The sequence below is a fragment of the Pocillopora damicornis genome, chromosome 10 (assembly GCF_964200805.1).
Source record: "Pocillopora damicornis chromosome 10, jaPocDami1.2, whole genome shotgun sequence".
NCBI classification, from domain to species: domain Eukaryota; kingdom Metazoa; phylum Cnidaria; class Anthozoa; order Scleractinia; family Pocilloporidae; genus Pocillopora; species Pocillopora damicornis.
Window position 1 is genome coordinate 13957815 of NC_142679.1, and position 26399 is coordinate 13984213.

Below are 26399 nucleotides of genomic sequence, written 5' to 3' on the forward strand. Positions count from 1 at the left end.
AAGTATTACAAATAAACGAAAGCCTTTGTTAAAACTAGTTACAAGGGCGCCATTCATAATTAGCACAGAGAAAACATTATCAGCCAATTCCAGCTGAAAAACAGACAATTTTGCAATGCTTCACAAACTCTTCGAGACAGTTCTAAGAGAATTAATTACAGTATCTTCTTTGAGTAACGCGAGATTACGAATGAGTTCATCCGGTACCCATATCTTTCTCAACCATTTTTTCAACCAACTGAGTGAGATGTTGGATAGGAAAGGAGGATGAAAACACTAAATAAAAAAATAAAGGTATGAAACATCTGCGTGGCCTGACAAGAGAGAACGTCTCAAAACAAAAGCTTTCACATAAATCTATTAGCATCGTTAATAACTACTTTATGCAATCCGAGGGGAAAACATCTTCAGACTGTCAAAACGTAACCAGATGCAGCTTCAACAAGTTGAAGTAGGGTCCACAAAATTTGTATTCCTAGGTCAAGTTGTCGCCTTAACTGCTTTATCGGAAAAACCTCGTGATGGCTTCCAAGGAAGCATCGCTGAAAATTGTAAGCTATGTGACAGTAATAATGACCATGCTTGCAGCTACAGTTTGGATGTCAGGTAAGGTGTATTGGCGTGCCAATAACTCTGACGTTCTATTCGTCGTTCGATAGACTTTCGCTTTCCCATTTAACTATAAAACCGCTATTGCCAAGAAAACCAACGGTCGATTTTGTAGTTGAATTCAAATATCTGTTCCTCGATAAAACTTGGAATTAACTCGGTAAATTTCAGGCTGTTTCGATGAAGAGGCATTTTTTGTTATTATTTTATGTACGGTATATTCATCGCGTTAAACTCTCCGTTAAATGAGCTCTTGGGCGAATAACTTTCGCTTGGTAACATGTCTAAGGGATTTAAAACTTGATGATTACATGGATCTAAACTAATTCAAACTATTACACAAAAAACCATCCTTGAAAGTGACATCAACGTCTTCAAACAGTTATTAAAATAGGGTTGACTAGGTGGGTAATAATTGGGATATTCAAATGAATTGGATTCATTGGTTAAACTTCAAAAACAACCTCTCGATTATTATTATTATCTTGATCTAACTTTGGCTTAACGAGGATTTTATTAAACATAGGAACCTTCCTTGTCTATCTTGCAGCCATGACTGCGGGAATAGAAGGCCATCTTTGCTCTCTTCAACTCTGAATTAGTTCATAGAAGAAACGGAACGAAAATAAAAGTTATCTAGCGGTAACACGATTTCTTGGACCAGTTCCATTTTGATCTTTAAATGACATAGTTGTTGCCGGGGTGATGCTAATTCTGCGAGTGAGAAAAATTAAAATTTTTCGTCGCTAGCCGTTAGTTTCCTACAACGAGGAGTATTTCGAAACTTCTACCAATCAACCTTAACATCGTAACTTAAGAAGGTATCCTCGAGCTACTCTTGTCGAATTTAATAAAAATTTAAAAACTGCCTGAGGACATGTTTTTATGGCTGACGCCAGTAGATTAAACTATTTCACTCATTCGATCGCGCGAGTTGTTTTAACTATTTTCTTCGTAGTCACAAATAGGTGTTTAATTAGGCCTATGGTAATTTGTCAATGAAATGAGAAAGGGCCTTAATAATTAATAGGGCTTTGTTGTTGAATCACTTGTTTCACCATCAGTCGAAAACAGGCTTTCGATTGACTTTAGAAAACTAATATTCTACTCTTTGAATCTTTTCTCACTCTATTATGACTGTTACATATTGAAACACTATGTTATGTAAATTTTGAATTCCATGAACCAAACGGGTTTTTTTTAAAAGCATGTCTGTATGTGGAATCTTCTCGTGTCCCTAAATTTGTGGCAAAAATGGACGGCATAAGAAAAAATGTATATACCCTGACGAAATGAAGATCATTTTTTATTTTTTGGTCCTGCGTTTGTACCTCATCTAAAGCCTTTGTGTTATCTGTTGATGTAATCTTTAATTATATAAAACGCGCTAGTTTTGTGTAATATATAGTGGGTTCATTGTATATTTATAAGTCACAAGATAATAATTTTACTAAGATCCAGCTTTTTCGATCGTTTTAACTAACCTGCAGAAAGACAAAGCATTACAATTGAGGTAAAATGCAATGGAACAAACATCACTTGGAACGAAACTACTTTGGACAAGAAAACCATGCAGTATAAAGAAATGGCTTTGGCTGAGAGAAGTCTGTTGAAAAAGGATCTTGAAAACGTAACGGGCGTTACTGATTTTAAAGTGAAAAAATTCTTGAAGATTCACAGAAACCCTGGAACGTTTTGCGAATTTGAATTTAAGTCCGATCTTGGAAAAGAAAGAGTCGAAAATGAACTTGACAACGCCCTCGACATTTGCATGGAAAAAGCGTCGATCTTGAACCTTCGACAGAACATGAGCCTCCTGTTGCCTGGTGTAGAATGGAAGGATCCCTTTGCTGATTACAACAATTCTAAGTACAGAAGAATAAAAACAGCAATAGAAGATGCTCTTAACGAATTCTACCAAGACAAAGACGACGTCGTGGATTTTGAGGTCGTTTCGCTCGCTAAAGCAAATGACGGATGGACCTTAGCGAAGGTGGAGTACTATCTTTTGGTTTCATCAGCCACCAACGCGACAAGAAAAGAATTGCAAGACACACTTACAACGTTTACAAAAAGTGACACGTATGAAAAGACGTTCCCTGATGCCAAGCGAATACACGAAAAACGAAATACTGCTACTGAGAGTAGTGAGATGGATAAAGAGAACGAGAGGAGCAAATTGACAATAAGCTTGATTGTGGTGGCAGCGATAACCATTTGTGCAGTGATGATACTATTCCTTATTGTGGTAAGTTCATTCATAAATTCCCAGCTCGTAATCGCTCGCTAAATTTGTTTTTTCCTCAATCGGAGAGTCCTTTCTAGTCAATCTATATGAATCCTTTCCATTCCCAGCCATCTTTGTCCTTCTTTCTTTTTCTGTTGGTTTCCCGTGTCGAAGTTGCTCTCAAAATTGCATCAAACATTCGTGAAGCTGAGCTTGTTGACCACTCTCTATATGCAGTTTGTTTGCGGACTTTAAGTGCAGCCCAAGTAAGAATAGCAAACTGAGCGACATTAGAGTAAACGCTGTCATTTTGAACTTATAACATTTCGGAGAGTTTATGTGAGACCTTAAGAGAGGCACAACTTCCTCACTGAAACTTGAAACAGTCAAGAATATCTTCCGGCTTATTTGGAAGTTAGAATATTATAGTTTTTTCAATAAATTGGAACCGATTTTTGAATAAAATTTTGACAGGTTATCCGTCAGAATTGGAAATACATCAAAGAGCACGCACCCGAGGTCAAATTTGAAATGTACCGAAAAAGACGAAGCAGGACTAAGAATCTCCCCAAGAAAATCCAGAAGGAGGAGACCAAGACCACACCTGTTAGCAGTGAGGATTGCATTGTTGTGTTAAATTCATATGATAATCCAGTATCTTCTGAATCCTAACTTAATCTCTTAGTGAACGGTTGGGGGAGAAGGGGGGGCGGGAGTGAGTTGGTACTCCCCTATTTGGGTGTCTTTCTCGATCGGAGGCTTCAGTTAGAGTAGGAAAGTAGGCGGTGCGCTTTCTAAGCATTTCATGACATTTCTGCCACAGCATAGTGGAAAAAGCTCCATGAGATTATTATGCCTCAGTTTTAACAATATACACACGTTCTACTCACAGAGATTGCTTACATCATAAATTGCTATGTAAACGATGATCAGTCATTTCGCCTACGAGTCGTTACGTCAACGCCTCAGGGTAGCGCCTTGCTAATAACATATTGTAATACGTTTATTGTCGGATCGGTTCCATCGGCAGAACTTGAGCAACTTCTTATTGACCGTATGTTCACGGTACAACATTTCATTTGTCGCCACTTCGAAGAAAACAAAACTAAAAACAGACGTTATGACATAACCTAAAATGTTAGCGAAGTGACCTGAAAGAGTCGTAGGGCGAAACGACTGTAATTTCTGTAAACAGCAATTTACTGTTGCATTTTCATCTAGGAATATGAATCATCTACGGATTTGAAACCTTAAATTAAGATTAACTTTAGGAAGTAAACAGGCATACCCTGCGTGCGGGATCTCCGCTGTTATTTGATAATAGATAGACCATTTCGGATTTTCAACGTTCAAATGAGGCTAAGGACAAAATATTTCTTATGACAACATCTTTCCTTTTGGGATAGAATAGGAAACCATGTCCACATCAAAGACCTCGCACTTACCTACCATTTCATACGAAGGGTTTGGGCGTGTGGGAAATAGCCCACGATCCCAATTTGTACAGTCCTGTGCATTACACTGTTGCCAGTTTGATGCTAGGAATCTGTCAGTATGTTCTTCAAGAGTTTAAAACCAACAAAACCTCGGCAAAGGTCATAATAAAATGTAAATATTCGTTAATTTGGATGAAGGTCGATGAGTTTTGTAGACATGATAATTGATTTTATGAAAGGCTAAAGAGGTTTCTTAGATATTAGGCCTATTTACCAGCTATAAAAACTCTTTTTAATTAAGAAATACATTGCTTGTAAAAATGATGCCAGCTAACAGGGGTTTTATGCTTATTTGTATTTGGCGTCTCTGTTTCATGGTTAATCGATTTAGAAAATGGCTCCCGCTCTTAGCTCGGCCGGTATGCTGTCTGCTGGTTCTCATTACCAGTGTATATGTGGAGGCAGTGTGGCCGAGAGGTTGGGGCGGGGGATTTGTAATCTGGTCGTCCCGGTTAAAGCCCTGCACCCTGTTTCTCACTGGATTTGTTCTCAGTTCCCCCCTCCCTCCCCCTGTGGCTGCAATTGTATATAGTCAACTAGTCTGTCTCTAGTCAGTTGGGATTTTTAAACGCTATGTTTATTGACACACTATGTTTGTTTTAAATTAGATTGTATTGGCCCGGAAGAGCCCCTCAGAGAGTTATTATCATTATTATTATTATCACTATTATAACATCAAGGAAAATAATTACGTCAATGTAAAACGAGGAACATGGTTGTTTGTACACAGTTAGTGTTTGCTTGCTTTTTTTTCTCTTTTGTATGAGAATCTTACAAATAGAAAACTCTATCATCATAGTAAGCGGAGGAAATATTCATCAAATTAATATAGTCATGTGAGTAGGTCGTATCATTAAAGTTTGTATTTATCGAAGTCTTGATGTGATGTTGAATGTTTTATATTAGGTTTAATTGTGATGCATATTTATGAAACCCACACTATTTTTCTGTCCCATTAAAAAGTATGTTTACAAAATTTCCACTTACCGCGAATTTAGACTTCAAATAGTCATATAAGCCTCAAAAACTGTGTACAAATAATATGCATGAAATTTTTCCTAAAACGCTGCCATTTTTAAACCTTTTAGTAACCTGGCCGTGGGTTCGCGCATGTCTCATAAAGTCACCTTACTCGTGCGGCCAGGTCATCAACCAAAATTAAAGCAAATTTGCAAGTTAGGGGCTTTCTAGAGAAGCAAATCTTTGCCTGCTATCCAGAAATAGAAAATGGGCTCACTTTCATAACTGGATTCTTTTAAATTGCAGCGATAAATTCAATTGTGGCCGGAATTGAAATATCCTTTATGCTGTGTTCAATAAAAAAAAGAGTATTTGATAAGAGAATCCAAAAAAATATGCCTAATTTTCAAAAAGCATGCCTCTGGATAGGAGAATTATAAGTGCCATCCTGTTAGAAAGCTGAGTACGCCTCGTTTATTTTGTCACACTTGTTTTCATACCGCCATTTTATGCGTTATTTTTCAATTCCTACACTGCTCCTTTTGGTCAAACTTAGTTCGAGTTTATCACTTATCGAGTCGTGGAACGAGACCAGTTAGATTATTCTGTAGCACTGTTATCGGTATCAGATGGGCGAAGTGCAAACCTCTGCGAAAAAAAGGTAAACGCTCTCATTATTAACATGTCATAAAAGCTCAAATTAATTCCACCACTCAATCCACTTCCTGGTATCTGTACAGTTTCCGCAGGAAAAATGCGGATTAATTGATGGAGCGTTAAAGCCGTTTCAACACTTCAGTTATTAGTAGACATATTTATTCTAGGTAATCATGCGTTGCAGATCTACACTCAGTGGCAAAAAAAGTTGGCATCCCTCCCCTCCCTCACTTGGTGGCCAACAACCCTCCACTCAACATGATGAACAGAAATCTTGTAATTTATCTCCGATACGTCATTGAAAGTCCTCGCAATGTTGTAGGAAATTAGTAACCATTCTGTTTACATCAGGTAACATTGAAATAAGGCAGAGAGGTTGATAAATAACTGACGGTTATACAAAAAATTCAAAATGTAGCAGAGAGCACCAAGACTTTTGCCCCTCATTGTAATTTTCCGAACTTACATCTTACCACATGTATGGCACACTACAAACCAGAAAATTTCCTTCAGTGCCTCAGTACGCTATACATTAAAAAATAAAAGTTATATCATATTATAGTGTGACTGAAGTTGATTACGCACTCATGTATACATGCATATGACTCCATGAGAAGGTGGTTTTGTTCTACCCGACTTAATGAAAAGCTGTTGGTCTACGATGCCCATCACCGCGAAGTGATAGGCTGCGATTTAATCGCAACCTAAGAACTTCTATACCTTTATGAGTCATAAAGGTATAGGATTTTTAAGCGTGGCCAATGTGATTGTATCAGCACCGTAACCCCTTTCATATCCACATCTGATTAGGAAGCAGGAAGACCTACCTTGATCACTCCACCTAAAGGTCGAATCTCATGCTCTCTCCGTCGTCGCTCTTCGGAAGTTTTCATTTGTTGTGATGCAGTAGCGCTGAGTGAAATATGTCTCAGCTTTTTGGGCTCGCTTCTCATTAGTTTGTTTTTATCATTTTCTTCTTCGTCGCTTGTGTTGATAGTTCCTTGTTCAAACGCTTGTACATGCTGAAGTATCGCCGGAGTATATTTTAATTTGGTAAATTCAGATTCATCGCCTTCTTTCTGAGTTTCTTCATCCTGAGGCCAATCCTACGAAAATATATATAAAAAAAGTCTGCTTAACCCTTCAACTCCCATGAGTGACCAAGACAAAATTTCTCCTTACCAAATCAATACAATATCAAATAGACAAGTGTTGAGAATGAAGAGTAATATAAGTTAGGGGATTATTAGTTGACCCAATACCAAATTCTCAGAACTAACATCATAAGAATTGTATGGCAGACAGTAAGGAGAATTACCAATGAGATCTTGGGATTGAAAGGGTTTTTAGACTGATCTCGCATAGCTGCCTAGTTTTTCTTGGTACTGTAATATGAAGTTTCAAAAGGCGCTGTTACTCTTCTTGACTTAATTTTAGTGTTTTGTTTAGTTGTTCTTGGCAAATTACAGGTACGCATTAAGTTTTTAACCCTTACTAGTGACTTTCATTCAATATCTCCTTACAGTTTCATAGCTGATGAATGTTTCATGGAGAATAAGCACAATCATGTTGGTGTGTAAAAGGTTAAAGGCTTAGCGGAAATAGTAAAGTGCTTCTCCCAAGAACACAACATAATGACAGTCGGGATTCAGGACCCTTATCACAGCTGAATCATCCCTTTCCAAGTCCCACCTATAGTTTCAGACCCATTGCATTTGGTTTGATTTTGGGACCAACTTGAGACGGTAAAAAATTAGTTAAGTCTAACTCGTAACATTAGCGGCTGAAAACACGCATTTTCCTGGAAGTTTAATGTGTGTAAATGCAAGAAAACGCAATGATTTCCTGTGTTTGCCGTTCGTACAACGCATTTTACCTCTTTAGCAGTCGACACTGTGTTTTCCTTGGGAGGGCTGATGAAAATTAACGGTTTGCTCATTGCAAAAGGAACCTTTCTTGGATAGGTGTGGTCTCCTGACATCGTGACGTCATCAATAAGGGAGCTTGAAGTGCTGAATTCACCCTGAAAAAATGGCGCAAAAAATAATTTACCACAAAAGATAAAATGAAACGAATAATAAAGGATCGAATCTTTGAAATCAAGTTATCACCTCATAAAGTGTGAGTGTACCCATTTAGTGCGCCGTAATCAGAATTTAAGAAACCAACTGCCGAACAACAGCGTTTGTGTTTCCTGTTCCTGTTTTTGGAAAAAGTGAGTTTATTCATTCTAAAGTACAATTAATCGATTTTGAGCTTTTAGGCAGTCCAATAATTAAATTCGGGATCAACAAGGTTTGTGCAGAAGCCCTAAAAATACTGAACTGTAATACGACTTATCGCCCTCCAGTCGAATATTTATGCAAGCGTCTAATATGCGCAATATATGCCGCAGTCTTAATTCAGCCTATTTCCATCCACCAGTAAAATTTATTGCGCTCAAATATATCATTGAAAAACGGGTTATTTCTCAGCAGCCAATTTTGACAATTCTCATTCATCAATTGAGTTTCACACGGGAACTGATTATACGAATGTCTCATGCGCTGGTCAGCGGACTTAACAAACAGTTAACAGGAATGAAAGGAAGGAGTGAAAAACTGATAGATTGAAGGAGTGAATTTTGGGTCATAACAATGACTCTGAACGACAGTTAAATTACAATATACCCTTTGACCTTTAGAGTGCCATGCATCTAATTTCTCCTCACAATATCACTGAATCACACATGAAGATCATGATAATAATGAAAATGATCATGAACTAAAGGACCTCTTGATTGTTAAACAAATTCTCCTTGTAAGCAGCTTAGGAAATGTATGAAGAAGGGAAGGGAGAATATGGATACCGATATTAAGAGGTAAAAGGTTAAGGTAATTATGAACATAGCTCCCTAAGGTAAAAAAAATTCAAAAAATCTGAGAAATGATGAAGCCTTCCAAACTTCAGGACCCCTGTCAGTCCAGGCCAATAGCAGCTTGGCCGACATCATCAGTATCGGAAACACAGTTCACCTTAGGTCAAGCACAATCCACATCAGGGGCTTCGACATCAACGACACAGTCCTCAAACGGTAACAAATGGTCTACCACAGGTGCTTCATCATCGTTAGCACAGTCTTCGACAGGGGCTTCGCAATCTGGTGCGCAGTCCTCCACAGATGGTTCAGTATCGGGAACACAGTCCACCGCAGGTAACCAACAGTTATCCTCTGCACCAAGATCGCAGGCACACACAAACCTGAAAACAAATGAGTTTCAAGTGGGTGGAGACGATACGTACGAAGAGAAAAGTGACTCTCTGTCTATTTGGTCGATAGTGCTCAAAGCGCTGGCTTTTCTTTCGTTGCTTATCATAACTAAAGCAATTGTCTTTAAAAAGGCAAGTTCACATAACACAAATGCATTCAAACTATTGATAATTTGAATCTTAAAAGTAGGGCAATCGGAAAATGTGTTTCATCGAACTTGCTCGAATTCACCTTTGGGAAGAAATGTTGGAAAATGCATGCTTTCGATTGGAAAACTCTTGTGAACATTTCGTTAACCGTGCGAAAAATGGTTCCGAACAGAAGAAAACATGACATTTTCTATGCGTTGTACGAACGGCAAACACAGGAAATCACTGCTTTTTCCTGCATTTACACACATTAATCTTCCAGGAAAATGCGTGTTTCCAGCCGCTAACTCCGGTGAATACGTTGTTGCATACGGGGAAAATGCCAATGAACAAAAGAAAAACAAGCTGTTTGCAGTGAGTTAGCCGAGTGGTTGATGTCGGAAGATGATTTGTTTACTTGCATTTACCGCGAAGGAAAACTACCTTATAATGGACGAATACTGGGATTCACCGATGCGAAAACGCACGGAAAACGTTGGATTTTCCGTACGCAAAACATGGGTAAAAGTTTACAAAAAGCCGCGTTTTCCGTGAATTCAATCTTTGTTTTCCGTTCGGTGAACGCTAGTTTTTTTTGCTGTGATTCCTCTTTCGCTCTCACTCTTATTGTTTATCTCAAATATCATAATGGAACATTGCTTGTTGACATGATACTTTTTTTTTTTTAATCGAAACTCGTTGATAACGTAGTGAACAATTGTTTGATGTGCAACCTTCAAGGAAATAATGAACATATGGGGTAGAATCGACCCAAAAGTATCTACTGTTTAAAATGAGGAAAAGGCTTTGAATCACCTTTTAACCTTCAGAATAATGCAGAATCTTACTTGAAGAATCACATCTTTTTCAGTTCTGCCATCGAAACCAGACTGCTCAGGAAAAGAGAAGACAGGTGTCAATTCCATCTCCAGGAGAAACTGCAGCTTAGCTAATTACAGTTTGCACAGAAATTGACAGTAACAACCTTATACAGAACTTTGGACTGAAGAGTACACTTCTCAGCCATAACAATAAATGTATTTATACTTTTGTGGAGCAAAGTCATTCTCCTATGGAATCTGTATAAATGTCTGCAACGTCAAAGGCAGTCGTAAGTCTACAAAGCCTAAGTTAGTTGTAGTAGCTTTAAAGTTAAAGAGAGATATATGCATGTGCATAATTATCAGCCTTTACATAATGTGTTTCGACGAGGTAAAAAAACTAGTACATGATTTGAGGAAAAACAAGTAACCTTGCTAGGGATGACAGAGCTTAAAAAGGCCGAAACGTGTCACCAACATTTCCAGGCTAACGCGGAAAATCGATGAAGTTTGAAAAGTGGCTTAGTTTTGCGATCTAGCTTAAATGTACTATAAAGGTTCGCTGTAGAAATCCCTGTGAGAGAGAGCACGAAATATCGTTAGAATAACACATTTTCATCTTAGGGCACAAATAGAAATCATGTTAGAAGCTTTTAGCATCTCCATTGCATAGATACAGTTTGTCCAGATCGCGCTTCAGGTAAGTCGATATTTGTAATGAAGAGGGGAAGGTCTACACAGTAGAAATCGGCCTAAATTTGCTGATGTGATGAAAACTTGTGTGGACAGAGAATATCATCATGTTGACTGTTTTCAAAACGACCGCCATTTTAATTTACGATCAAAAGCAATTTCGTGACATGCTTGGTCGTTTTTCAGCTCTGACGCTTACATGACGAACACTATTTTGATTAAGTGTTCTTACAAATAAATGAAGGTCATTTATATCTTGAAGAGTGTCCAAACCACTCCAGTAAAAAAAAATTTTTGTTTGCTATTCAATCTCTCATAGAAACTCTGTAATGGGTCACACCTGAAACAAATCGATAATTTATAATTGAAGCGTCTCCTGAAAGTGACGTTTCATCACGCAAGACGCAAACAACAACCCTGGTTAAAAGGGTCACAAAAGTCTGCTATTGGTATTTTTTCTGCTTCCCCTCCCCGTTCAATGTCAAGTTACGAAGAATTTTATGTCCCCAAGATTGCATTCTGGTAATATCCGACTATGAAAAGAGGAATGGGGTTGTAGAAAATTTTTCAGCTCTTAGTCCAAAATAAGTTTATACAGATTTTCTGATAGAGTTTGTCAAATGCTTTCAGAATTTGCAATTGACTCCAACTCTCATAACTTGAGTGTAAGGTAGAGCTTACTCTCCACCTTTAAATAACTTGCAACTTACAGATAGACTCTCAAACTGATGCCCTTTAGGATGATTACTGTTATCAGGCCACGATGATTAAAACTTGACAATCAAACATTCACTGACATCTTAAAATTAGTCACGGGCCTTTCCCGTAAAATGGAATGATTTCTTATGTGAAACCTTTGATTCCAAGTCACACAGTAAGAAGACGATTTTGTGTAAGAAAAATGCATTTTCCTAAATCTTTGTCAGCATTAAAAATGTTTTGAGCGATTAGTTAATTTTTTTTTTAGCTAGAAGAAGTTGCAATTTTAAGACCTGGCCCTTAGGTTGTCGATATGTAGCTCACGCATATAAAATTATATATTATGAAACAAAAGCCCGTGAGAAATAAAAGCCGAAATTAGCGACCGGTCATTTTTTATCGCCTGGGGGGGGGGGGGGGGGGGGGTCGGAGTATTTAGGGGGGGATCACATGGTTTTTTGAAGACCTTTAGGGGGGATCAGCCGTAATTGACAAGCATAATGGGGGGGATCAGACCAAAAAAAAAGGACACCAGATGATTACCTTCCAAGAAAATGTATTAAAGATCTGTACGAGGAACATTCTGACAGTATCAGAAACGATCAGGATACCATGAAGAGCTTCTGCTCAAAATATAATGTGGAAGAGAAGCACGTCATTGCATATGTTAATCATTTGAAGGATATTGAGAGCCGAAAGGACATCAGAACAAGAGCAGCTCAGGAGCGAAGAAGGCAAGAGGCCGAACGAACGTACAAGGACTTTCAATGGGATAACCTCATCGAGGGTGGCAAAGTTGAAAAGTTGCGGGTAAGAGAACTAGACCTGTATCTCAACAAGCATGGTTTGACGACTGTGGGTCGGAAACTTGACAAAGTGAAGGCCATTCGATGTCACTATTACCGACAGAATAAAGAGACTGTGATAACAGAAGAACTGTCGAGTGATGAAGATGACGTGGAATCCGAGGATGAAGAATCCGAAAGTGGAGAGGCAGAGAGCGACGATGACTATGTTTTCGTGGATTTGGATGAACAGCCTGAGATTGGCACTTCCTCGACAATTCAGTTCGTATCTGACGAGCAAATATTTACCGTTGTGGTTCAAGGTCCATGAGACGTAAGTACCACTATTAAAATATCACTTGCATATTCAAAAAGTTATTTGGCGGTGGCTGGGAGAAAAGGGGGGGGGATCATGAAACTTTCCACTACCGATAAGGGGGGATCTCTAAAAAACTAGATACTCTACGGGGGGATCAGGTAAATGCTCCGATGTGACAACAAAAATACTCCGACCCCCCCCCCCCCCCCCCCCAGGCGATAAATAATGACCGGTCCCTAATAGTTATCTGGGCGAAAATTGCTGAACAAAGTGATGAACACTTTCAAGTAAAGTGGGAATATAAAAAGTCATCGGTTTGGTTTGGGCTACAAAAAGCTTAAAGGCACAAGTATAGACTTAAAGCTTAAAGGCACAAGTATAGTAAAGACTATTAAATCGTGCAGCCCGAAAGAACTAAATGGCGAAGGTAATTATAACTGCCAACATAGCGGATTCGATGCTGACACCAGGAATGACATTTTAATACGCGTTTAATCTGTATTGACTTGACAAGCAGTGCAAAGATACCTTGCGGTAGAGCGATACCTTAGCGTAGCGTGCGGTTAAACTACTGAAAGAAATATACGCATAAACCAACGTTACATTGAAGAAAAGCCCGCGCCGAAAGCGAAACAAAACCTAGATATGGAAATGGATACATAAACTGCACTGTATACTGCAGTTGTGTTTCCAAGTGAATTAAAGCGAACTGAATAACGGTCCTGCCAAGACGACGAATTTTAAACCGCCGAAGCCGCAAGAGCATTTCGAATAAATTACACGCGTTAAGGCGTGTAATATATAGGCGCTAACGATCTCACGGTGATAGATGGGCGAACATTGCTCAACAAAGGGATGAACACTTTTAGGCCAAGTATAAATGTAAACAGACATGTGTTGGTTTGAGGAGCAGAAAGCTTAAGGGCACAAGCATTACAAACATACGAAAGACTATATGAAATCGCACATTATGAAACAATAGCCCGTAGGAATGAAAGATTTTAGGCAAAGTATGAATATAAAAAGCCATAATTTGGTTTGCGGAGGAAATAGCTTAGGGGAGTAAGTATTATAAACATACGAAAGACTTTTAAATTAAACATTATGAAGCAAGAGCCCGTAAAAACTTAGAGACGAAGTGTGATAGTTGGGCGAAAAAGTTGCCAACTAAGGGATGATGCTTTTAGGCAAAGTATGAATATAAACAGTCATGTTTTTGTTTGAGGGGAAAAAAAGTTAAAGATACAAGTATTACAAATAAACGAAAGCCTTTGTTAAAACTAGTTACAAGGGCGCCATTCATAATTAGCACAGAGAAAACATTATCAGCCAATTCCAGCTGAAAAACAGACAATTTTGCAATGCTTCACAAACTCTTCGAGACAGTTCTAAGAGAATTAATTACAGTATCTTTGAGTAACGCGAGATTACGAATGAGTTCATCCGGTACCCATATCTTTCTCAACCATTTTTTCAACCAACTGAGTGAGATGTTGGATTGGAAAGGAGGATGAAAACACTAAATAAAAAAATAAAGGTATGAAACATCTGCGTGGCCTGACAAGAGAGAACGTCTCAAAACAAAAGCTTTCACATAAATCTATTAGCATCGTTAATAACTACTTTATGCAACCCGAGGGGAAAACATCTTCAGACTGTCAAAACGTAACCAGATGCAGCTTCAACAAGTTGAAGTAGGGTCCACAAAATTTGTATCCCTAGGTCAAGTTGTCGCCTTAACTGCTTTATCGGAAAAACCTCGTGATGGCTTCCAAGGAAGCATCGCTGAAAATTGTAAGCTATGTGACAGTAATAATGACCATGCTTGCAGCTACAGTTTGGATGTCAGGTAAGGTGTATTGGCGTTCCAATAACTCTGACGTTCTATTCGTCGTTCGATAGACTTTCGCTTTCCCATTTAACTATAAAACCGCTATTGCCAAGAAAACCAACGGTCGATTTTGTAGCTGAATTCAAATATCTGTTCCTCGATAAAACTTGGAATTAACTCGGTAAGTTTCAGGCTGTTTCGATGAAGAGGCATTTTTGTTATTATTTTATGTACGGTATATTCATCGCGTTAAACTCTCCGTTAAATGAGCTCTTGGGCGAATAACTTTCGCTCGGTAACATGTCTAAGGGATTTAAAACTTGATGATTACATGGATCTAAACTAATTCAAACTATTACACAAAAAAACCATCCTTGAAAGTGACATCAACGTCTTCAAACAGTTATTAAAATAGGGTTGACTAGGTGGGTAATAATTGGGATATTCAAATGAATTGGATTCATTGGTTAAACTTCAAAAACAACCTCTCGATTATTAGTATTATCTTGATCTAACTTTGGCTTAACGAGGATTTTATTAAACATAGGAACCTTCCTTGTCTATCTTGCAGCCATGACTGCGGGAATAGAAGGCCATCTTTGCTCTCTTCAACTCTGAATTAGTTCATAGTAGAAACGGAACGAAAATAAAAGTTATGTAGCGGTAACACGATTTCTTGGACCAGTTCCATTTTGATCTTTAAATGACATAGTTGTTGCCGGGGTGATGCTAATTCTGCGAGTGAGAAAAATTAAATTTTTCGTCGCTAGCCGTTAGTTTCCTACAACGAGGAGTATTTCGAAACTTCTACCAATCAACCTTAACATCGTAACTTAAGAAGGTATCCTCGAGCTACTCTTGTCGAATTTAATAAAAACTTAAAAACTGTCTAAGGACATGTTTTTATGGCTGACGCCAGTAGATTAAACTATTTCACTCATTCGATCGCGTGAGTTGTTTTAACTATTTTCTTCGTAGTCACAAATAGGTGTTTAATTAGGCCTATGGTAATTTGTCAATGAAATGAAAAAGGGCCTTAATAATTAATAGGGCTTTGTTATTGAATCACTTGTTTCACCATCAGTCGAAAACAGGCTTTCGATTGACTTTAGAAAATTAATATTCTAATCTTTGAATCTTTTCTTACTCCATCATGACTGTTACATATTGAAACACTATGTTATGTAAATTTTGAATTCCATGAACCAAACGGGTTTTTTTTAAAAGCATGTCTGTATGTGGAATCTTCTCTTGTCCATAAATTTGTGGCAAAAATGGACGGTATAAGAAAAAATATATGTACCCTGACGAAATGAAGATCATTTTTTATTTTTTGGTCCTGCGTTTGTACCTCATCTAAAGCCTTTGTGTTATCTGTTGATGTAATCTTTAATTATATAAAACGCGCCAGTTTTGTGTAATAAATAGTGGGTTCATTGTATATTTATAAGTCACAAGATAATAATTTTACTAAGATCCAGCTTTTTCGATCGTTTTAACTAACCTGCAGAAAAACAAAGCATTACAATTGAGGTAAAATGCAATGGAACAAACATCACTTGGAACGAAACTACTTTGGACAAGAAAACCATTCAGTATAAAGAAATGGCTTTGGCTGTGAGAAGTCTGTTGAAAAAGGATCTTGAAAACGTGACGGGCGTTACTGATTTTAAAGTGAAAAAATTCTTGAAGATTCACAGAAACCCTGGAACGTTTTGCGAATTTGAATTTGAGTCTGATCTTGGAAAAGAAAGAGTCGAAAATGAACTTGACAACGCCCTCGACATTTGCATGGAAAAAGCGTCGATCGTGAACCTTCGACAGAACATGAGCCTCCTGTTGCCTGGTGTAGAATGGAAGGATACCTTTACTGATTACAACAATTCTGAGTACAGAAGAATAAAAACAGCAATAGAAGATGCTCTTAACGAATTCTACCAAGACAAAGACGACGTCGTGGATTTTGAGGTCGTTTCGCTCGCTAAAGCAAATGACGGATGGACCTTAGCGAAGGTGGAGTACTATCTTTTGGTTTCATCAGCCACCAACGCGACAGGAAAAGAATTGCAAGACACACTTACAACGTTTACAAAAAGTGACACGTATGAAAAGACGTTCCCTGATGCCAAGCGAATACACGAAAAACGAAATACTGCTACTGAGAGTAGTGAGATGGATAAAGAGAACGAGAGGAGCAAATTGACAATAAGCTTGATTGTGGTGGCAGCGATAACCATTTGTGCAGTGATGATACTCTTCCTTATTGTGGTAAGTTCATTCATAAATTCCCAGCTCGTAATCGCTCGCTAAATTTGTTTTTTCCTCAATCGGAGAGTCCTTTATAGTCAATCTACATGAATCCTTTCCATTCCCAGCCATCTTTGTCCTTCTTTCTTTTTCTGTTGGTTTCCCGTGTCGAAGTTGCTCTCAAAATTGCATACAACATTCGTGAAGCTGAGCTTGTTGACCAATCTCTATATGCAGTTTGTTTGCGGACTTTTAGTGCAGGTCCCAAGTAAGAATAGCAAACTGAGCGACATTAGAGTAAACGCCGTTATTTTGAACTTATAACATTTCGGAGAGTTTATGTGAGACCTTAAGAGAGGCACAACTTCCTCACTGAAACTTGAAACTGTCAAGAATATCTTCCAGCTTATTTGGAAATTAGAATATTATAGTTTTTTCACCGCAGGTGAATAAAATTTTGACAGGTTATCCGTCAGAATTGGAAATACATCAAAGAGCACGCACCCGAGGTCAAATTTGAGTTGTACCGAAAAAGACGAAGCAGGACTAAGAATCTCCCCGAGAAAATCCAGAAGGAGGAGACCAAGACCACACCTGTTAGCAGTGAGGATTGCATTGTTGTGTTAAATTCATATGATAATCCAGTATCTTCTGAATCCTAACTTAATCTCTTAGTGAACGGTTGGGGGAGAAGGGGGGGCGGGAGTGAGTTGGTACTCCCCTATTTGGGTGTCTTTCTCGATCGGAGGCTTCAGTTAGAGTAGGAAAGTAGGCGGTGCGCTTTCTAAGCATTTCATGACATTTCTGCCACAGCATAGTGGAAAAAGCTCCATGAGATTATTATGCCTCAGTTTTAACAATATACACACGTTCTACTCACAGAGATTGCTTACATCATAAATTGCTATGTAAACGATGATCAGTCATTTCGCCTACGAGTCGTTACGCCAACGCCTCAGGGCAGCGCCTTGCTAATAACGTATTGTAATACGTTTATTGTCGGATCGGTTCCATCGGCAGAACTTGAGCAACTTCTCATCGACCGTATGTTCACGGTACAACATTTCATTTGTCGCCACTTCGAAGAAAACAAAACTAAAAACAGACGTTATGACATAACCTAAAATGTTAGCGAAGTGACCTGAGTGAGTCGTAGGGCGAAACGACCGCAATTTCTGTAAACATCAATTTACTGTTGCATGTTCATCTAGGAATATGAATCATCTACAGATTTGAAACCTTAAATTAAGATTAACTTTAGGAAATAAACAGGCATACCCTGCGTGCGGGATCTCCGCTGTTATTTGATAATAGATAGACCATTTCGGATTTTCAACGTTCAAATGAGGCTAAGGACAAAATATTTCTTATAACAACATCTTTCCTTTTGGGATAGAATAGGAAACCATGTCCGCGTCAAAGACCTCGCACTTACCCACCATTTCATACGGAGGGTTTGGGCGTGTCGGAAATAGCCCACGATCACAATTTGTACAGTCCTGTACAAAACACTGTTGCCAGTTTGATGCTAGGAATCTGTCAGTATGTTCTTCAAGAGTTTAAAACCAACAAAACCTCGGCAAAGGCCATAATAAAATGTAAATATTCGTTAATTTGGATGAAGGTCGATGAGTTTTGTAGACATGATAATTGATTTTATGAAAGGCTAAAGAGGTTTCTTAGATATTAGGCCTATTTACCAGCTATAAAAACTCTTTTTAATTAAGAAATACATTGCTTGTAAAAAGGATGCCAGCCAACAGGGGTTTTATGCCTATTTGTATTTGGCGTCTCTGTTTCATGGTAAATCGATTTAGAAAAAGGCTCCCGCTCTTAGCTCGGCCGGTATGCTGTCTGCTGGTTCTCATTACCAGTGTATTTGTGGAGGCAGTGTGGCCGATAAGTTGGGGCGGGGGATTTGTAATCTGGTCGTCCCAGTTAAAGCCCTGCACCCTGCTTCTCACTAGATTTGTTCTCAGTTCCCTCCTCCCTCCCCCTGTGGCTGCAATTGTATATAGTCAACTAGTCTGTCTCTAGTCAGTTGGGATTTTTAAACGTTATGTTTATTGACACACTATGTTTGTTTTAAATTAGATTGTATTGGCCCTGAAGAGCCCCTCAGAGAGTTATTATCATTATTATTATCACTATTATAACATCAAGGAAAATAATTACGTCAATGTAAAACCAGGAACATGGTTGTTTGTACACAGTTAGTGTTTGCTTGCTTTTTTTTCTCTTTTGTATAAGAATCTTACAAACAGAAAACTCTATCATCATAGAAAGCGGAGGAAATATTCATCATACTAATGTAGTCATGTGAGTAGGTCATATCATTAAAGTTAAAGACTGGTGTTACTCTCGATGTGATGTTGAATGTTTTATATTAGGTTTAATTGTGATGCATACTTATGAAACCCACACTATTTTTCTGTCCCATTAAAAAGTATGTTTACAAAATTTCCACTTACCGCGAATTTAGTCTTCAAATAGTCATATAACCCTCAAAAACTGTGTGCAAATGATATGCTTGAAATTTTTCCTAAAACGCTGCCATTTTGAAAACATTTTAGTAACCTGGCCGTGGGTTCGCGCATGTTTCATAAAGTCACCTTACTCGTGCGGCCAGGTCATCAACCAAAATTAAAGCAAATTTGCAAGTTAGGGGCTTTCTAGAGAAGCAAATCTTTGCCTGCTATCCAGAAATAGAAAATGGGCTCACTTTCATAACTGGATTCTTTTAAATTGCAGCGATAAATTCAATTGTGGCCGGAATTGAAATATCCTTTATGCTGTGTTCAATAAAAAAAGAGTATTTGATAAGAGAATCCAAAAAAATATGCTTAATTTTCAAAAAGCATGCCTCTGGATAGGAGAATTATAAGTGCCATCCTGTTAGAAAGCTGAGTACGCCTCGTTTATTTTTGTCACACTTGTTTTCATACCGCCATTTTATGCGTCATTTTTCAATTCCTACACTGCTCCTTTTGGTCAAACTTAGTACGAGTTTATCACTTATCGAGTCGTGGAGCGAGACCAGTTAGATTATTCTGTAGCACTGTTATCGGTATCAGATGGGCGAAGTGCAAACCTCTGCAAAAAAAAGGTAAACGCTGTCATTATTAACATGTCATAAAAGCTCAAATTAATTCCACCACTCAATCCACTTCCTGGTATCTGTACAGTTTCCGCAGGAAAAATGCGGATTAATTGATGGAGCGTTAAAGCCGTTTCAACACTTCAGTTATTAGTAGACATATTTATTCTAGGTAATCATGCGTTGCAGATCTACACTCAGTGGCAAAAAAAGTTGGCATCCCTCCCCTCCCTCACTTGGTGGCCAACAACCCTCCACTCAACATGATGAACAGAAATCTTGTAATTTATCTCCGATACGTCATTGAAAGTCCTCGCAATGTTGTAGGAAATTAGTAACCATTCTATTTACATCAGGTAACATTGAAATAAGGCAGAGAGGTTGATAAATAATCGACGGTTATACAAAAAATTCAAAATGTAGCAGAGAGCACCAAGACTTTTGCTCCTCATTGTAATTTTCCGAACTTACATCTTACCATATGTATGGCACACTTCAAACCAGAAAATTTCCTTCAATGCCTCAGTACGCTATACATTAAAAAATAAAAGTTATATCATATTATAGTGTGACTGAAGTTGATTACGCACTCATGTATACACGCATATGACTCCATGAGAGGGTGGTTTTGTTCTACCCGACTTAATGAAAAGCTGTTGGTCTACGATGCCCATCACCGCGAAGTGATAGGCTGCGATTTAATCGCAACCTAAGAACTTCTATACCTTTATGAGTCATAAAGGTATAGGATTTTTAAGCGTGGCCAATGTGATTGTATCAGCACCGTAACCCCTTTCATATCCACTTCTGATTAGGAAGCAGGAAGACCTACCTTGATCACTCCACCTAAAGGTCGAATCTCATGCTCTCTCCGTCGTCGCTCTTCGGAAGTTTTCATTTGTTGTGATGCAGTAGCGCTGAGTGAAATATGTCTCAGCTTTTTGGGCTCGCTTCTCATTAGTTGATTTTTATCATTTTCTTCTTCGTCGCTTGTGTTGATAGTTCCTTGTTCAAACGCTTGTACCTGCTGAAGTATCGCCGGAGTATATTTTAATTTGGTAAATTCAGATTCATCGCCTTCTTTCTGAGTTTCTTCATCCTGAGGCCAATCCTACGAAAATATATAAAAAAAAGTCTGCTTAACCATTCAACTCCCATGAGTGACCAAGACAAAATTTCTCCTTACCAAATCAATACAATATCAAATAGACAAGTGTTGAGAATGAAGAGTAATATAAGTTAGGGGATTATTAGTTGACCCAATACCAAATTCTCAGAACTAACATCATAAGAATTGTATGGCAGACAGTAAGGAGAATTACCAATGAGATCTTGGGATTGAAAGGGTTTTTAGACTGATCTCGCATAGCTGCCTAGTTTTTCTTGGTACTGTAATATGAAGTTTCAAAAGGCGCTGTTACTCTTCTTGACTTAATTTTAGTGTTTTGTTAAGTTGTTCTTGGCAAATTACAGGTACGAATTAAGTTTTTAACCCTTACTAGTGACTTTCATTCAATATCTCCTTACAGTTTCATAGCTGATGAATGTTTCATGGAGAATAAGCACAATTATGTTGATGTGTAAAGGGTTAAAGGCTTAGCGGAAATAGTAAAATGCTTCTCCCAAGAACACAACATAATGACAGTCGGGATTCAGGACCCTTATCACAGCTGAATCATTCCTTTCCACATCCCACCTAAGAACAGATATTTTAATCTATAGTTTCAGACACATTGCATTTGGTTTGATTTTGGGACCAATTTGGGACGGTAAAAAATTAGTTAAGTCTAACTCATAACATTTATTTTACCTCTTTAGCAGTCGACACTGTGTTTTCCTTGGGAGGGCTGATGAAAATTAACGGTTTGCTCATTGCAAAAGGAACCTTTCTTGGATGGGTGTGGTCTCCTGACATCGTGACGTCATCAATTAGGGAGCTTGAAGTGCTGAATTCACCCTGAAAAATGGCGCAAAAAATAATTTACCACAAAAGATAAAATGAAACGAGTAGTAAAGGATCGAATCTTTGAAATCAAGTTATCACTTCATGAAACTCGGGTGATGTACCAATTGACTGAGTCCGGGAACTTACACAACGGAGGCGCAAGTTTAGGATGGAAAACTTCCATAAATACTGCGAGAAAGCCCGTTTTGGCATGAGACATACAACAACCTTTTAGAACATAAGCATTCTACCAGTAAATATATGTGAAAGATAGTGACAAAAAAAGAAAGAAAACTTTTCATTAACCCCCTGCACCCTAACATCAATATGCATTTTCTCCATACTATTCTGTTTACGTTTCCAATGGCACTGACGAGGAGAATTTGTTCGACAAACAGAAGCTTCCTCAATTAGAGATCAGTTACCTTATTCTCATGACCTTTACATTTGATTCAACAGTGATACTGTGAGGAGAAATTAGAACTCAAGTCACTTTAAGGGATTAAGAGGTTTAAGTGCACCCACCAGCCCTACGAATGATATGAACTTTACATACCTCATGGGCTGAAACGTTTGATATGACACTGGGAACAGTAGCCGATCCTGAAAAAACTGTAGATGAGTTACGTTCTGCTCGTTCGCCTGTGGCAGTTTTCACCTGATCAGAATCTTTCAAGAGCTCCATGAGTCTTTCCGCTGACCTTGAGGTGCCGATGGAAAATGATCGACTCTGGTATTTCTGATGATTAACGACAAACCGCTCGGGGATTAGGATAAAATTATTAAGGGAGCAATACACACTTTTGTTACTTTACTACATGCAATATTTTGCTCCTCATTTTATTAAGCGTGATTATCAGACACTCTCGGGAAAAAATGGTTTATCATCTTATAATTCCTTTGAAATCCAAAGTACTTGAGAAGTCACGAATGCTTTGGTACAGTTTTATACTCATTTTTTCTCTCCGCCTTAAGACTTATTCTCATACTTTAGCACGCCCAGAACGGAAGAAAACTAATTTCCTTAATGTACTGTTTCTTAAGAAGGCGGGGCCACCAGAAGGCACACAAAGGAATGCTAGCACCAGGGCAAGGAATGTGTCACTCCTTCTTTAGGGACAAAAATCACACGGATAAAGGTTACTACACCTTTACTTCCTTTTTGCTATCAAGCATGGTCGTAAGTTCATCAGTAGATGACGCAGCCACAATGGACAACGTTTCCCTTGTCCCCTCTTGCTGCAACTGTTGTTGGTGTCTTAGGTCTTCAGTGACACGTCTCTCTTGAGTTAGGGCTTTCTTTAACAATCTGTTTCTTATCTAAAACAAGTTTGTTCAAAGATCGAAGTGGTAGTGATGAGGATTTTAGAGGCGTTGTCGCAACGAAATTGGCTGGGTATCATAAAATGATATTATAACAAGTGGAATGAAAATTATTGCTTTCGTGCTGTTGTATCAGACCTTGCGTCCATACAACCAATCTACACTGCATACAACGGAGGCAGTATCGTTTTGATACACCCTTGATAGTTTGTATGCTATAGGCGTAATTTTCACACCAAAAAATTAAAGGGACAGAAGAAAGTTTAAAAAAAAATTTTTCAAAGTGCTTTCCTCTCACTTTTAAACGCAAAGTTAGCGTTTCCGTATCCATCCACTTTGGAGAGCCCTGTCGAAAAATTCCATATCCAGGAGCCAATTTATCCGGATTGGGTCGATTAGGTTGTGCATCTAATATCAAATTCTCTAAACTAATATCATAAGAGCTGTAAGGCAGGCAGTAAGGAGAATTATTTATGAGATCATGGAGTAAAAGGGTTGATACATTATTATAATAAACGCTGATAAAAAAAATTATCGATCTCTCTCATCCTTTACTTACCAAAAGACCAAGAATGAAGAAGAGAAGAACAATAACAATCACTATACCACCGAAAGTAATTATCATCCACAGCTCGATCATGATCATAGACCCTTTGTTGTCCTCATTTTCTCCACTTCTTTGGTCCTGCGGTGACTCTATAACAACATTCTTCAACTTAAAATTTGCCAGCGAACCCGTGGACGAAGCTGAGACAATCGCCTTTTGTAACTCTTCAGGGGAGACGTTTTCATTTCCATTCACAAACACAACAAAGTCTGTGATCACACTTCCTTTATAGAACCAGCGCACTGCACACATGATATAACCAGGAACAGTATTTTCTAACGAGCTGTCCAATGCTTTCTCGAGAGAGTCTTTGAGAGTTTTGTACTCGTCACTTTTGACATTTGCATATTGGGGTTTGTAATCGATGTTTGTGATTGCAAATCGCCCTTTAAACTCACGTGGACTTACAATGTTTCCTTCTCGGTTTGCGTTTAAATCTTCGTCGTCTTTAATTGGCGATGCGATTGATGACGTTGGCGCCGTTATTGTTGGAGATGGTGATATTGATGTTTTTATGTGTGATACATCGCTTTGATTTTGACGGCCTTGTGTTAAAACTGGTAAAACTGAAAAAAAATGTGTTTGATACCCGGATAAATGTGACTTTCTGCGTTGCATTGACTTAAGTAACACAGTTCGTGCAAAGCAATTGGTTGGAACATTTATTAGCGCACGGGTTTAAAGAGCGAGAGTCCGCAGGTTAGAAAACTCTACTAGACCACCAGCCGTAGTCTAATGATATTCCATTACGCAGGAAAAAACGTTGAAAGCTTAATTGGAGATCATTCACTGAGCCTCCATTCACGATTTATGGTGAAGCTGCGAGGCATTCTAAGTGCAATTAGAGCGATTTACACGGAATTTGCTTAGTACCTGGCTACAGATTGTAACAGATGATAAACCGTAACATTGGATGAATTTCCAACAGCAATTTCGAATTTTCACTGCCCCTCAGCATGTTTTAAAACATGTTTGTTTGGCAAAAACAAGAATTACAAGTGACTAATTAAACCAAATCCGCGGTCTTTTGAGCCGTCAACTTTTGCAACACTAATTTGCCCAATCATCTCTTTGTTTCAACTAGTCATTTCGAAATCCCTTAAAGTAATAGCTGGATTTCTTCTTCATGTTTTATGGCTGCACAGAATATTCAGATGTATCTCGACACCTGCAAACAGGTCAAACTTAAAAGCAGGATTGTTTTGACATTCAATATACGTATACTCAGCGGGCCTACACATTATAATTATGACATCTGTTATTGAAGTTTGCTATCCTTCAAAACTGACTCGATGACATTAGTGATCCGACAATGAGTGGGCTGGAAAACTTCAATAAACAATTTATGCTTTAAGCTAAAAATAAATTCTTCCTAGGTTCACTGACTTAAAAAAGGTAATAATGATAGTGTGTAAATGTTCTGAACCTGTCAAAAACTTTTCCCGATGAGATTATGGGGCCGATTTTTAAAAGTTGAACCGAGGGGATTTTCCAGAACGGTGTAATATCCGAAAAAAATTGAATACGACAAAATTTCCTTGTGTATTCAAATGTCTTTTACAACGAACAACCATTAAAATAATTTCAAAGATTAGCTTCTACATTTTTCATGGTCTAATCCAAATTCAAAATTTTGCGGGAATCTTTGAGAAATCATCAAGCGAGTCCTATATTTACCTCAGACTTACTTAGCCACCGTTCAGTCTCTGTACAGGACCCGAATTCTGCCTGACGAAGTCCTTTCCTTCCACGCTTAAAATCAATTTGTAAACGACTTTGCAGAATCTATGTCATGAGGTAGCAGTTATACAGGAAAACACTGCGAGTGGCTAAAGACACAAAGAAATCCCTATAATAAAACGAGAGCAGACATGCCGTCTTGTTATTCACCTACCTTCGGCTAACAAAAATAATTTCCAACACATTCTGGGACACATCGCCATATGCCATCAAACAGATATTTTGGCGTTGTCTCCAGCTCTAAAGGTAAGAATCGATTGGCTAACGGTCAGTGATTTGTTTGCGTAACTTCGTTGCATACAAATTGGGGGAGATATTTAAACTTTGTAGCCTAACCGATGCTTCGATTCCTATACACTTAACAGTAACCTTTGTAAGACAATCAGCCGATTTGGAAACAATCAAAGTATTCTCTCGAAACAATAGATTGCCAAAAAGTCGGCGGATAACATCTGTTCAGAATAATTTAAAGACTAAATTTTATCGCAGAGCACTGGGAAGCTATTCAAAACTAGTAAGGGAAGCATCACCACTGCGAAAGATATTTCATGCATTCAGAACACAATCTAGCTTTTCAGACAACGTATTCATAAAATAAGAAAATTCAACTACTTTTGATCTACGACAGAGCCTAGGTACAAATTATACTTAATGAAAAAATGAAAACAACGACAAAAAAATAAATCGCGAAACATATTTTAAAAACATATTCGGAAATGAATGGTAAGGGACCAGTTATTATTTCTCTCCAGGAGGGGGTGGGGGAGGTTGGGGGATTTTTTGGGGTATTACATGGCTTTATATGGGAACGGAGGGGGGGGAGGGGGATCGTCGAATGAAAAGGGGGACTATTGAGAATTGACAGCCAGTGAGTGGGGGATCAATAGAATGTTACGAAGCCTTATTGGGGGATCAGGTAGATTTTATCATGATTCAAACAAAATTCTCTCACCCCCCCTCCTCCC

At 38.3% G+C, this 26399-nt stretch overlaps 3 protein-coding genes across 7 annotated transcripts; 2 read left to right on the top strand and 1 right to left on the bottom strand.

The window, feature by feature from the left end:
• Positions 1-391: 391 nt before the first annotated feature.
• On the top strand, positions 392-5203 carry LOC149039028 (uncharacterized). Its single transcript, XM_089185155.1, has 3 exons — positions 392-606; positions 2100-2857; positions 3311-5203. Exons 1-3 carry the CDS (start codon positions 522-524, stop codon positions 3506-3508), a joined length of 1041 nt encoding a protein of 346 aa, XP_089041281.1. The 5' UTR covers positions 392-521; the 3' UTR covers positions 3509-5203.
• A 550-nt stretch (positions 5204-5753) lies between these two features.
• Positions 5754-25833, bottom strand: LOC113670415 (uncharacterized). 4 transcript variants are annotated; one of them, XM_089185151.1, is made up of 7 exons: positions 25589-25833; positions 23647-24260; positions 22914-23084; positions 22321-22503; positions 21630-21776; positions 20652-20930; positions 18764-19815 (listed from the first exon to the last, which is right to left on the bottom strand). In XM_089185151.1, exons 1-7 carry the CDS (start codon positions 25635-25637, stop codon positions 19768-19770), a joined length of 1491 nt encoding a protein of 496 aa, XP_089041277.1. In that variant the 5' UTR covers positions 25638-25833; the 3' UTR covers positions 18764-19767. The 4 variants fall into 4 exon arrangements, with proteins under 4 accessions (XP_089041276.1, XP_089041277.1, XP_089041275.1 ...); XM_089185152.1 differs by having other exon boundaries at positions 19082-19815; positions 23647-23783; positions 25589-25777; XM_089185150.1 differs by lacking the exons at positions 18764-19815; positions 20652-20930; positions 21630-21776; positions 25589-25833 and adding exons at positions 5754-5940; positions 6777-7055; positions 7826-7972 and having other exon boundaries at positions 23647-24448.
• Positions 14271-19085, top strand: LOC149039029 (uncharacterized). 2 transcript variants are annotated; one of them, XM_089185153.1, is made up of 3 exons: positions 14271-14493; positions 15986-16743; positions 17187-19085. In XM_089185153.1, exons 1-3 carry the CDS (start codon positions 14409-14411, stop codon positions 17382-17384), a joined length of 1041 nt encoding a protein of 346 aa, XP_089041279.1. In that variant the 5' UTR covers positions 14271-14408; the 3' UTR covers positions 17385-19085. The 2 variants fall into 2 exon arrangements, with proteins under 2 accessions (XP_089041279.1, XP_089041280.1); XM_089185154.1 differs by having other exon boundaries at positions 14284-14493; positions 17168-19085.
• Positions 25834-26399: the final 566 nt, after the last annotated feature.

Bases quoted from the DNA above. Each gene is read 5' to 3' on its own strand.
- LOC149039028 (XM_089185155.1), top strand. From the start codon at position 522: ATGGCTTCCAAGGAAGCATCGCTGAAAATTGTAAGCTATGTGACAGTA. The intron at 607-2,099 runs GTAAGGTGTATT...ACTAACCTGCAG, and splicing joins AGCTACAGTTTGGATGTCAG to AAAGACAAAGCATTACAATT. The intron at 2,858-3,310 runs GTAAGTTCATTC...AAATTTTGACAG, and splicing joins TGATACTATTCCTTATTGTG to GTTATCCGTCAGAATTGGAA.
- LOC113670415 (XM_089185150.1), bottom strand. From the start codon at position 24,312: ATGCAACGCAGAAAGTCACATTTATCCGGGTATCAAACACATTTTTTT. The intron at 22,504-22,913 runs GTGTAGTAACCT...GTTAATCATCAG, and splicing joins ATAGCAAAAAGGAAGTAAAG to AAATACCAGAGTCGATCATT. The intron at 7,056-7,825 runs GTAAAATGCGTT...ATATTTTCGTAG, and splicing joins CAGTGTCGACTGCTAAAGAG to GATTGGCCTCAGGATGAAGA.
- LOC149039029 (XM_089185153.1), top strand. From the start codon at position 14,409: ATGGCTTCCAAGGAAGCATCGCTGAAAATTGTAAGCTATGTGACAGTA. The intron at 14,494-15,985 runs GTAAGGTGTATT...ACTAACCTGCAG, and splicing joins AGCTACAGTTTGGATGTCAG to AAAAACAAAGCATTACAATT. The intron at 16,744-17,186 runs GTAAGTTCATTC...AAATTTTGACAG, and splicing joins TGATACTCTTCCTTATTGTG to GTTATCCGTCAGAATTGGAA.